The 13,368-nt window shown below is 41.4% G+C and overlaps 1 protein-coding gene across 1 annotated transcript; it reads right to left on the bottom strand.

The window, feature by feature from the left end:
* Positions 1 to 66: 66 nt before the first annotated feature.
* Positions 67 to 12,616, bottom strand: LOC133449481 (dnaJ homolog subfamily C member 11-like). Its single transcript, XM_061728635.1, has 16 exons — positions 12,527 to 12,616; positions 11,329 to 11,458; positions 10,807 to 10,880; positions 10,596 to 10,697; positions 10,343 to 10,471; positions 10,126 to 10,248; positions 9,921 to 9,994; positions 9,638 to 9,827; positions 9,467 to 9,552; positions 6,193 to 6,309; positions 5,933 to 6,088; positions 4,392 to 4,461; positions 4,171 to 4,228; positions 2,169 to 2,311; positions 1,954 to 2,083; positions 67 to 1,884 (listed from the first exon to the last, which is right to left on the bottom strand). The coding sequence occupies exons 1-16, from the start codon at positions 12,599 to 12,601 to the stop codon at positions 1,859 to 1,861; spliced, it is 1,683 nt and encodes a 560-aa protein (XP_061584619.1). The 5' UTR covers positions 12,602 to 12,616; the 3' UTR covers positions 67 to 1,858.
* Positions 12,617 to 13,368: the final 752 nt, after the last annotated feature.

Genomic DNA, 13,368 nt, shown 5'->3' with positions numbered 1-13,368 from the left:
GAGTGAGTTGCTCTTCTAAAGTGCTCTAGTAATCAAAGGCGAGAGTTATTTTTCTTTATTACATGTATTTATTATCTTTACAAGATAAAACACAGGCTCTTTGACTATACACATGTACATCATTTGAATCAGTTTGGATAATGAGGTTGGAATGTAACAGCAAGGAGCAGTCTTAGTTCAACACACAACAGGTGAGACGAAGTCAAAACCTTTGATGCAAAATGACCGTGGCATTAATGAACCCAAAACAATGTTATTTTTATGTAACTCATCTCCTTAATATTATTTTAATCCAACGTATACCACCATCACAGAAGGCTTGAGCACCATTTAATGACAACTGAGCGATTAGTCTGGATTAACATACAGTTGAAAAATAATCACCTTTCCATGTGATAAAAATAAGCTTATCTTATTAGTGTTGTCCTATCAAATTGTACTTTTCTAAAAGCTGTTTACCAGCAAATCAGTGTTGCTTAAATTTAAGCTGTAATTACAAATTTGGAGAGTTGGGTTCTATAGTCCTTAGCCTGTTTGTTAGCAGTTAAGTGCATTGTAGGACACTAGAAACCCATCGTGGCAAAAAGATTAACGGTATCAATAAGACTGATTCATATATCTATGGTAAAACTATACACTAATCCATTTTTGTTGAAACATGATATTTCAAGAGATGGAGATCAGTATTAAATAAAAAAAAAATGGCATGTGTGCAGATGTGCCATTATAAATAACACCGTTTTTAGTAGGACTCAGCTACAGTGTGCTCTTCAGCCGCCAAGAAGCTACACGAGGCGGAGGCCTTATACTGTATTTGCCCTCTTCACGACAAAAGTAATCATGAATCAAATGTCATCTTTTAAGTTTAAAAATCCATACTAGTATTTGATATTATCACTGGATTCGTTGCTAACAGTATACAGACCAGTACAAACTAACCTTCATTCAATCAAAACTCGCAACAGAAAATTCAGTTTTCGTGCATTTGCATACAGATTAATACACATCAACACCAACTAAACTTGAATTTGTGCCTTTAAATCGCAGTCCAGAATGTGATAGTAAAAATCTATGTGAAGAATTTAAGTTTTCCTCCGTAGCTGGATCACTGCGGTCGAAAGGCAACTCTCAATCGTCCTACATGTGTAATACATCCTCCTCCTTCTGCATCCCAACATCCACCGATAAAAGTGTGGAGTACCACTTTACTCTTGCTGACTGGCACCATGCTGAGCACCAGACATGTCAATGAAATATTTAACAAGTTAAAATGAGACATTTTTGTGCACATGAACAAATAAAAATGTGTGTTGGGCTATTCCTCAGTCCTTGTTAGCCTGAGGGAGACAGACACATGGTCCTGCGTAGTGTTGCCAGAAACATTTGCAAGACTTAATGCAATGTTGAAGTAAAACTCAGACATATAGAACAAAGACTACTACAATGAAAGACTTGTACACGCCTGACATACTGAACCTGTCAGAAAATGTACACATCCGACTCATTACTGAGGGAAAATAATCACTGAACTGCAGCAATAATCAGTCTTTCTGTGTAGTGCATACATAAATGTGTGTTCTGGCCCAATGGCTGATGTCCTCCAGCAGGCGGATACAGTATGTGTGCAGCTCTGTCGGATGCAGCCAACAAGGGAAACTCAGCTTTCTCCAGTACTCTGCTGGACCTGAGAACGTACAGTACCTCCAGGAAAAGAAGGAGTGGACAAACTTGTGAAAGGGATTTGCTAATACCATGACATAGGAGGACCGGAGGGGGGAAATCAAATTTATGTTGGACGTGTCCCTTCCAGCCTTGGGTTCTTCTGCAAACACGTAGTCTTGTTTATATGCATTTGCTCCTAGGGCTCGGCCTCAATTCTATGAGCTGAAAAGACAAAATAAATGAATAAATACAATTTGACTATGCAAACAGGCTGTAAGGGTGCATACTAACATTGCTTGGGTATCCGTAGCGCCTCGGTGTCCGCAGAGATGACTTGATGCATGACACCTCTGAACTGGTACAATAGTTTGAGACTCTTTTCCTCTCCTACGCAGGGGTCGTAGAAACCCGGCAGTCCCGCCTGCTCATGGAGAAACAGTTCACACTAAATGTGCAAATGCAGATTTTCACATACTTCAGTACACACTGTCATGTGACATACACACCTTAGAGGCTTCGGTGAGGATGAGTTTGGAGTCTTTGACCAGGCATTGCAGTGGTACCGTTACATCGATCACCTTGGCTTTCTCCTTTTTCTGACTGGTGTCTGATACAAACTTTCCATACCAGGCATTCAAGATGAGCAGACCTATGCAGTTATACATGGTATGTTTAGTGACTGTTTAAATACATATTCAGCCATCAAATCTTTACAGACGTTTAAAGGCGACAGAAACATAACAAAAGTACTTGAACAAAAACATTTAAATTTGGTAATTTCTACAAAGGAAATTATCCAATAGAACAAAACTGTAAGTGAAAAAAGTAATGAGAATGTTGGATTTTTGCACCAGATGTGATGTTCTTCCGCAATGAAATATGTCCAGTGACTGTTGATCAGTCCCCCGCATCAGCTTGGAGAAATATAAACACATTCTTCTCCTCAGAGCAAGATCACGTGTGGGATGTTTGTGGGACCCTTTGCATCGTCCTTCTATAATATTCCTACTGTATTAAACTCAGATCTTTGACCGCGCCAAGACATTAACCTTATCCTTCTTTACCTTTTCTTTGGTAGAAATATCTAATGATGTCTTGCTGCAGATCCCACTTTTACTACAATTTTATGTCCTTGGCATGCATAATCATATCATGAAAGCTGGCATGCTGTTCTGGCCCAGATGCAACAAAACAGACTCAAATTAGGATCCTACGACCACCATGTTCCACAGAGGAGATCAGAGTCCAAAGCAGGAATGGAGTGCTTTCCTTTCTCTAAGCTTACTGCCACTGATTTTGCAAAAATGTCCTATCATTAAATCATCTGGTGGCAAAACTGCCCTCTCATCAATTTGATTTTTCTCTGCAGATGTGGAGAATGTTCCTTTTGAAGGAAAAGTAGCTCTGTCCTTGCAGCCCGGTCACGTACATTGTTGTTCCAGTGTCCGACCGTACAGCTGATGGACAGACTTGCAAAGATTAACATCGGCTATTTGTTATTTAGTTACCCAGCGTTGCTTTGTGTCCTCACAGACTGTCACACACCTTGCTCTTAGTGTGATCCTTATCGGTTGACCACACATAAAAAATGGTTTATGGTCTTAAATTTGCTACACTTGCCCAAAACCGGTCTGACTTTCTACTGATTAAAAATCCCTGCTTATTTTACCCTCAGATTAATTGCTCTAAGATATTAATCAATAAAAGACATTATATTGCATCCCTATCCTCAATAAATAATTGACCATGTTTCAAATATTTTTAGATTTTTCATCTGTAATGTTGCATGCACGTCTCATCTACTGTTGTGGCCTGTATGAAAGTAAAATATTTTGGGTCAAATCAATGCACAAAGAAGAAAACTCTGAAGGCGTCACACACATTCAGGCATCATGGGGCTCGGTTTCAAACAGAGCGATGCAGAAACACAGACATATTTGAAGAAATAAAGGCAACTGTGCAGTACAGTAATAATGTCAGTGTAATTAAGTCAAAACAAAACAACATAAATATAAATACTGATGGGCTGTGGCCTGATAAGATGATAGCAGTTTATGATTTGCTAAACTGTAGTTATCAACATCAGTGTTGTGAATATAACTGGAGATTAACACTTTAAATAGTAATAAAGGATCAATCTAACGAGAAGAAAATCAGGATTTAAGTCATATCATTGTTCATTTAAGTATTCTGTGCACAGATTTACATTCTTAACCCACAAAAATGGGCTATACCGCCATTAGAATGTCAGATACAAAGGATCCTTTAGGCCACTGAACATTTATGCAGCATTGACAATGAAAAAAACAAATGTATTTGAATTACACATTTGGATTTTCACCAAGTTTGGGCTGGCTACAAACGGAGACAGGTTCTATTTCTCACCCTAATGTAAAATGTGTAACTGTGTGTGTGTGTGTGTGTGTGTGTGTGTGTGTGTGTGTGTGTGTGTGTGTGTGTGTGTGTGTGTGTGTGTGTGTGTGTGTGTGTGTGTGTGTGTGGCCTCACCCATCTTGGATTCTTCTGCTTCTATGACTCTTCTCACAGACTCCTGCATCAGCAAAACCTGCAGATGAGCCAAGTGAGGAAGAGAGAAGAGGTGGGGGGGCATTATAGGATGGATGAGACTCAGTCATGAGTTCATGATAATGGGAGCTGAATTCCTAAGGAGTGATCGTTAATGCTCCAACACACAAGTTATAATGGCATTTTTGCATGTGACTACTCACAGCCGACTCTGCTTCCAGCTTCTTCTTGGCAATGTCGGTGGCGGAGCTGATCCTCTGCAGTTCCAGCTCTCTAGGAAACACAAAGGCACACAAAGCGGACATCAACAACCACCCACTGGGATTCACTGTGGAGTCCCCCTGATGATGTGGCACATGCAAACGTGTAAAAATCCCCCCAACACTCTAACAGAAATGCTCAACGGTTGCTCATATCAGAGCTGTGGAGTTGCTATGTGTGATGAGTGCTAGTGTGTGGTCCAAAACTGTACAGAAATAAAAAACAATTCAACGGTAGATTGTGATTGTTTTAGAACTTAGATATGTAAGTTTGAACAACAGCTGGCAATCGTGGCTGAGGAGGTGGAGCAGTCATGTGAGTCCGAAACCACATGAGAACGTACTCACCGCTTGTCGTTTGGAGACATCTGCCATGGGAATAAAAAACCATGAATACAGGACACTGTGTTGTGGAATATACCAGTATACCGTGCTATCCAGTAAGAACTGTTTGCCATCCAGGTGATTCTTCATACCTCTTGTATTTATCAAAGATAATTCAGTTTGAATTACAACTTCAATTAAAGCCGCAAGCTGCGATGAACGGCCCCTCGCTCGTGCAATTTTCACCAATAAAGGTCAAGGACTCAAAACCGAGTCCGATGACACCACCCATGACTCTTTATGTCAAACCATTAAAAAGTTATGGCAGAAAATAGGAACTATCAAATATCGACCAATTAGAAGAAGGGGCAGGGCTAATTTGCATCAATTATGTTCAAGGACTCAAAACCGAGTCTGATGACGCCACCCACGAGTCTTTATGTCAAACCATTCAAAAGTTATGCCAGAAAATAGGGACTATCAAATATTGACCAATCAGGTGAAAGGGGGGCGCGCTTTTTGGCATCTATCGTCGCCACGGTAACGCTTTTGACTGAGAAAAGTAATGCGCATCGTCGCAGGATCGAGACGCACATTTTGATATATAACACACCTGGGTGCACGTTACGGTTCTGGTGAAGAAGCGGCTGAAGAAATGGCATAAATTGCGCCAAAATTACACGATTAATTCAAAATGGCCGACTTCCTGTTCGGTTTCAGCCATGGCGCCAAGAGACCTTTCTTTAAGTTGCGACATGATACAGGTGTGTACCAATTTTCGTGCATGTACGTCAAACCGTATTGTAGGGCTTGAGGCACGAAGTTTTCTAGGGGGCGCTGTTGAGCCATTAATGCAAAGCATTAAATATCAAATTTTTCGCCAGGCCTGGCCTGCACGCAAAATTTGGTGACTTTTGGGGCACGTTTAGGGGGGCAAAAAGGCCCTCATTTTGTCGGAAGAAAAACAAGAACGAGAACAACATCTCCTAGAGATACAATAGGGCCTTCGCACTGTAAGTGCTCGGGCCCTAATTAGATGGGAATGTAAGAAATTATTGTATGAAAGCATGTGAGAAGCTGATCCCTTTTAACATCTGATGTTTTTTTTTAACTGTTAATCAAAGATGAGACATTTGTTGAGGCAGACATGGTTTACTCACTCCTCTTTTTGTGCTTTTGTGAACGGGATGATGACCATTCTGTGGATGGCCACGTACAGCAGCAGAGGCGCCACAGTGGCGTAAAAGACGGCACTTGGCAGCAGCTGATCCGTCAGATGAACTGGAAACAAGTACGTTTGACTGGCGCGAGCCAACCTGGACAAAAACAACATCACAACTTGAAAGAAACACATTAGACAATCATGCAGCAGTACAAGAACACCCAGAAGAGTGGGATTGTGACTTGTGGTGGGCCGTACTTGAGCTTGAGTGTGACTCCCTGCGGGACGCCAATGCTGACAGTGGCTGACAAGACACTGTGTCGACTGATCTTCCTCTCAGCTCCGTATTCAACCACAGTACCAAACCAGCCAGTCCTGTAAAGAGAAGGGCGAATGGAGACCAGGGGGGAAATCAAGCTGAGCAGCTACTGAAGAACTACAGATTAGAATGACGGGTTTATAATTTTGCCGTACATGCATCATTCAATATGAATGCTTGACTCATACTGCACCAGTAAAGAAAGTTATTTAAAAAAAATCTGAATTTCAAGATATTCAATATTACAGACTAAATGTTAAATCAGCATGAAATGTTATGCTTTGTACTGCAATTGAGAAGCTTCCATACTATCAAAAAGTTGGATAAATACATGTAAATCACTGCTTCCACAATTGTGTCCAAGCACTTAAAGGTCCAGTGTTGCACACATACATAGTTACCTTAGAAATTAAATTATATTCCATTTCTTTTTCCCTAATGCCACACATTGGACAGTGACATGCAAAAGTATGTAAATCTCTTGAAATGTACTCACTAATATAACAATAGAAAAAGTACTTAAACAGATAACACACAAACAAGTATGATTTCTCATATCTGTCCATGTCCATGAGCATGCTGATGGAGTAAAATGTAACGGAACCTCTGGAGTGAAAAACTGCTTGAACCTTTAGTGTTTTTGATAACTATGGATCAGACCTGCACTACGCTCATAAGGAACGTTTGATCTTCGTCTTTACAGAATTGCTTCAGATGCCGACTGCCTGGTGTAAATAAATAAACCGAGGTCATCCCATTGCATCTCTGTGAGATCAAGGTTTGAACTTTCACTGGGCCACACTAAAAGAGGGGGGTTCTTTTCTTGCAGCGGGAGAAGCTCCATGTACTCCAATGCTTATGGTCACTGTCCTGCTGAATCACCCGGCTTCTATAAAGCTGTAGAGGGTGTTGTGGAAAAACCAGGTGGCAAGCCTCCCTAAAATTATCCTGGATATTATTGAAGTAATCTTAGCAGTACATTTTCCCTCTCGACAAAAAAAGCAAAAGATCCAGGCCCTGAGGCCGTGGAGCAAGCCCCAATCATAATGCTTCCACTATGTTTCACTACTGGGACGATGTTCGATGCGGGTAAACTGTCATATTGCCGAACATTCATCCTGAACAACTCAACTTTTGTTTTAAAAGTCCACACACCATTTTCCCAGTGGTGCTAACAAATTGACAGTATGCGAGAGTGCAGAGATGTCCCACGTGGTGTTCTGTTATGGACGCCCTGCGTGTTTAATGATTTGCATATGGCAGACTTGTGAGCAGAGATGTCAGAAATGCCAGTTCCAGTGGTGTCTGCAAGCCTTTAGCTGTTACTCCTGGGTTCTTCTTTGTTGTGCCTTTAGTATCACCTTGGCTGGGACCCAACTTCTAGGAAGCGTTGCCAAGTTACTAAACCGCTTTCGCTTTTACACAATTTTTCTAACTATGCAATGATGGATGCCTAAACACTTTGACTGGGACGTTCAGACTCTGTATCCTTTTCCAGCCTTATGCAGATCATCTATTGTCAATCGTATGTCTTTCTGGGGAGTACATTTTCAAGGAACAATTCACCTCCAAACTCATTAAACTGAACTTCAGGTGTGCAAACAACCGACTCCAATTAGCTTTCGTTGAAGTAATTAGTCTTGCTTTTTCTTCCCTACACCATCAATGTTTAATGATGGTGTGTAATGAAGGTGATAGAAATGATAACTGTGTGCTATCACCTTAAGGCAGAGGTGAAAGTTGAATTAATTTTTGCTGGAACTTACACAATGCTTGTGTTAATTTCATGTAAAAAAAAAAAAAAGACAAACATTTCATAAAGCAAGGGGCACAGTGGTGCAGCTGGTAGTGCAGCCGTCTCACAGCACTGAGCTCAGTGCAGGGCCCTCCCGGGGTTGGTAGAGGGAGCAATGCCCAACATTGACTTAGGTAGGAGCACTGGGTGATATAATGGGGGAAAAAAATGTTAAAAAAAAAAAAAAAAAAAAATTTCATAAAGCAAAATGTTGGAGGTGGTTGGCTTTAAGATAACTGTTCATAATCTTATCTTAAACAGTTTCAGTGTAGGTGGAAATTATATTGCAACCTAGTAAGCTCCTTTGAAGGGGAACCATCATACCGGTTCAAAGGTTAATGCAGATAATGAGCAAATAAACCAATTCTTAGCTTAAAGTGTAGTCATTAAAAAACGTTTCTTGGAACTCACAGAAAAACATATGCACGCTAAAATCCCATTTAACTGGAAACAAGAGAAGCTGCTCACTTAAATTACATCTAATAGATGAGCCAGACACAGACAATTCAGAAATCATTGAGATGGACTTCGAAGAAGTTAATGAAGAGACAATGTCCTGTTTTAGACAGTATTGTTAGTAGGAGCTTTTGCTGCTGCTGTGACTAGCTTTAAATGTGGGTTTTCTGTGCTCTCTTACAGCAATGGTGGTCTCAGACTTTTGTAGTTGCAGGCCGATCCAGTCTATTTTCACCCCTGGCTTAAGCACATTGTATTTGTCTTTCATTATTGACTTGAAGGAAGACCAGATCCCTTTTTATTGCCAAGAGTCTCACACACTTTTTCATGCCAATGTATAAAGATTAGAGCAGCTCTGGAGAGGCAGTATGCTCTATGTCTTGGCAGTGAATGGCAATTCCCTGACAAGTACATGTGTGTGTGTGTGTGTGTGTGTGTGTGTGTGTGTGTGTGTGTGTGTGTGTATATATATATATAGTACAGACCAAAAGTTTGGACACATCCCCATTGGTTTGAATGAGAAGGTGTGTCCACTTTAGTGTATGTATATTATACGCACGCACGCACGCACGCACGCACGCACGCACGCACGCACGCACGCACGCACGCACGCACGCACGCACGCACGCACGCACGCACGCACGCACGCACGCACGCACGCACGCACGCACGCACGCGCGCGCGCGCGCGCGCGCGCGCGCGCGTGGAAGAGGGTGCTTAAATCAATAAATAATCCCTGAGTTCAAGATGAGTCATCTCTATTTCTATATCATTAACAGGAAACTATCCTACAGACTTATTTATATTTCTTTACACAGTCATAATTGTCTCTTGACACCAACAACCACAGAACGCAGCAACATCCTGTGCCTAATGCAAACTCTACAATATTCTTTACAATACCCACATAATATACACATTCCTTTTAAATAAAAAAACAACAACAAATAAATAAAACTTACTTGAAAGAGCCTTTCACTTTGGTCTGGTCTTCATCTTGGAACTTATACTGGTAGCTCATCATCAGGTAGGAGTGAAGAACACCCAGCTGTGGAGGAGATGACAGAATGGATCAGGAAAAAGAGAAACGGTTGCCCAGCTTTATTTTCTGCACGACTTATGTTTGTGCATACCTGCAAAGCCAGAGTGAAGTGGCTGCTTTTCGTGTCTCTGACCACGCTTGTAGTCATGGCACTAGTGGGCCCCCAGCGCCACTGAAGGTAACCCATGGTGTTCTGATCCAGGTGACGCGCTGTCATCAAAGAACAGGTCGGCCGCAGGCCTCGAGGAGAGAACTGCAAACCACACTGGGCTGTAAGGAAACTGGACACAGAAATAACGAAAGAGAGGGGGAAATGCTGATCACATGTTATTACAATACCTTGATATTTTACTGCTCAAAAAGTTGGACCTTACCACCGTGGAGTGACATTGCGAAACACCTTTAACCCAATAAGAGGTCCCAGTATGTCCCCAGCACCAAACTCCACCTACAAAGATGAATGCATGCATAAATAAATTGAAGTGAATAAATATAACTTAAAAAGGACTGACAAGCTTCTGCCTTTTACACATATATAGCAAGGTGCCTCACTGAGTGTATGGGTGTGTGTGTGTATACCTCTCCCCATCCCTTGGCTGACATAACTCTGCGCACAGTCACGTTAATGTTGCCCCCTCCACTCCCATTGTGCGTAGACAGCGAACCAGACAGCATTGCTGTGTTAGTGTTTGTCAGAGGAGCCTGAAGAAAGACAGGAGTGTTGCCACAAAGATCTTGGCCCAGGTTAGCACCAGGAGGTGGACAGTGAATACTAAGTGAGTGTGTTTGGTTGTACCTCTATAGACTGAGAAATATGCATCTTGTTGATTTCTATGTGAGGAAAACCTCCCCCCGGCATCTCCTCGAAGTCCTCATCGTAACGGTCGAACAGGTCCGTTGCATCCACACCAACACTGATTGTGCCCTGAATGAAAAGAGGTCGAGAGGATTCATTTAAAAAAAGTAGAACAGTGTATTTAACATCTGCAGCAAACCACTGGACTATGGCAGACATTGAGTGAGAGCAGTAAAACAGAGAGAGTAAAAACCTTGGGGTTTGTTCTTTGTTGCAGTCTCCTCTCTTCTCGCTCTCGCTGTAGCCTTTCATATTCCTCTCGAATTTCTGCCGGTGTCCTCTTCCTCTCCACCACCTACACAGTGTCATCATCAACATAAAGCATGGGTGATGAAAACATACAGTGGGGCAGCAAAGCCACTGAAATGTAAAACAGGTATTGTGGACTATGTCCGAAAACATACCTCCCAGCCTTCCACCTCCAGCCCTTTCTTCCCAAAGATGTCATAGATGGCTCTGGCGTGTGCGTCGGTCAGAACTGAGGGATAAAGGGAGAAAATATGGTTTAGTCTATGTACATATATTTTTTCCCACGATGTTGCCATAATATCCTCACCACATAATGAAATGACTGAAATGCTTTGATAAAAATCCCAAGGGGATACTGTAGAAAAAACAAGCTTTTTAGCCAAGTCATTAGACAGGGCTGCCTTAGGCGGGAGCTTTCGAGTTGGGAGTTGCTTCAAACACCCACATATATACTCTCAAATAAAGAAAACATATTTTCTAATAACACGTCCCCTTTGAAATACACACATTTTACTTCAAGTTGAACAAATGTAGAATATTAACGTCTATGTGGACTAACTGAGGTTTCAAAGTGAAAGACTAGCCACTGTCACAAAAGAACAATGGGATGAAACTGCATTTAAATTTCCCCTGGCTGTGGCTTCTGCCTATTTACCACACTCCAATGTTAGTGCTACCTTCATAGGCCCGATGAACCTGGTTGAAAAGTTGTTCAGCTTGTCTTTTCAGTTCAGGGTCTCGATGTTTGTCGGGATGGTAGAGCATACATAGCCTCCGATACGAAGACTTCAGCTCCTCCAATGTAGCCTGTAACAACAGAGGAGACGGATGTCACTCTTCAGTGACTCTGCAACTATCAAGTTACCTTCACTGTTTATTTAGGCACCAACGATTATGTAAGTGTTTTCGGTATGCCACAAAAGGTGAGCCCACCCCAGGGCAGGAAGGAATGGAAAGGAAAGAAAGAATGGAAGAAAGGCAGAGATGTGCTCAAGGAAGGTGGCAAAGAGAATTGGGATAGGAAATATTTAAAAGCAAGCATGAGTGGAAGCATAGCAGGGACACTGTCATTGACCGCGGCTGCAGGATGAGCAGGGGAATGGGAACCTCTGACATTTACTGATAAAACCCAAGGACTCTATGTCATCTTTTCTTTGAAGTTTGTTATTTTGCAATAAATTCTTAACATCAGCCATAAATCAACACGCTCTTTGGATTATTTAAAGGACAGATGGGAGTCTGACATCTGCTTAAGCCTTCCCATGGGGCAAAGAAATAAGAATGAATGGACGGAATACGGTTTGCCCCTACAATTTTATTATTGTGAAAACAAATTGAACGCCATCTTTTTTCATAATACATCACTTAACCCCACCCTACCCCCCCAAAAAACCACACAACAACAAAACAAAAACAGCCTATCTAAAAATAAGAGATCTTTTCTTCTTTCTTTGTTTTAACAAAGCATTCCATGCTGTTTTTTGTTTGGTTTTTTAATAATGCTGATGTGAAGCTAAATGTGAAGGCAGTCGTCCAGCTGAACAGGTATTATAAGTCAATATCATGTCTGACAGTCGTCCTGACTTTGAGGAAAACTGGGATTTGAGCGGATGCTCATCAAAGAAGTCACTATTGAGCTACACTTCCTCTCACGTGAAGACACATGCATGTCAAAAACAGAGTTAAACAGTTTGCAGCTTGCTTGTGCATGCTCCTGCAGCAACTGAGCTCCTCCATGAAGGACTAAGGAGCGTTATTCAGCTGCGGGATGATGCACTGACTGCAGACCACTGGCTCAATGACAAACCGCTCCACAGTCGCCGCAAAACGCTTACAATCGTCATACTTCGCGGTAGAGCAATAAACAAACCGTACCTCTTTACTGACGTTGAGTAGAGAATAGTAGTCCTGATTATTAAACTCAAAATCATCTTCTATAGACGCCGCCATGTTTGATTTTGGCCCCCTTCGGTCCCGCCCACCAACTCAGTGTTCTCGAAGCTCATTGGTCGGGAGAGGAGGTCTCTCTGGCGCCCTCTGCTGGTCGAGTTTGAGATTAGAGCGAGAAATATAAATTAATAAATAAATAAATAAATACATTCCAACACACGTTTCAATATGCTAAAGAAATGTAGAAACCACTTAAAGTCGCAGGAGTTATAACATTTTAAGATGTAGTAGTGCATTTAAAAATAAATCCAGTGGCTAAATTTATCTTTCGTGTCTTACTGGGAGTATTTAAAACATATAAAATAGCACTGTGTCACAATCAGATTATCTTGCCTGCCCCCAGTTATTTATTTACATGTAAGTCTTCCTGGTATATTTTTACTTGAGCATTTCAATTTCATTAACCTTTATACTTTTTTTTTCTTTGGTATGTAAATTATACTTGACTCCATTTATGTGGAAAGCAAACTGCTGAAATTTGTTGGAGGAGGGTGCATGTGAACGTACCAAACAGATGGATCATTAAATTAAGTACCCCTCAGTTGCAGTGATAATAATTAAGAATCATAACACATAATAGATCTTGCAAGAGATTTTCTATACAGTGGGTATGGGTTTTTTTACGATGTGTTTACACTTTGTAGTTATACTTCGTGATGGAATTGACATGCATAGAAATTTGTGATCCGAAAACTTATTTGACTTCTCTCTGTGTGCACAACTTTATTGGGACATTATATGCATTATCGGTTGTGAAAGACTGATGG

This window comes from Cololabis saira, chromosome 8, assembly GCF_033807715.1.
Source record: "Cololabis saira isolate AMF1-May2022 chromosome 8, fColSai1.1, whole genome shotgun sequence".
Lineage (NCBI taxonomy): Eukaryota > Metazoa > Chordata > Actinopteri > Beloniformes > Belonidae > Cololabis > Cololabis saira.
The sequence above is the reverse complement of the archived record's forward strand: the minus strand, read 5'-3'. Positions and strand labels throughout refer to the sequence as shown.

What these genes read in the sequence shown, in the direction of transcription:
- LOC133449481 (XM_061728635.1), bottom strand. Translation starts at nt 12,601, where the DNA reads ATGGCGGCGTCTATAGAAGATGATTTTGAGTTTAATAATCAGGACTAC. An exon ending in GGTTCATCGGGCCTATGAAG is followed by an intron (nt 10,881 to 11,328) that starts GTAGCACTAACA and finishes TTTATCCCTCAG; the next exon opens with TTCTGACCGACGCACACGCC. An exon ending in AGCAGAAGAATCCAAGATGG is followed by an intron (nt 2,312 to 4,170) that starts GTGAGGCCACAC and finishes ATAACTGCATAG; the next exon opens with GTCTGCTCATCTTGAATGCC.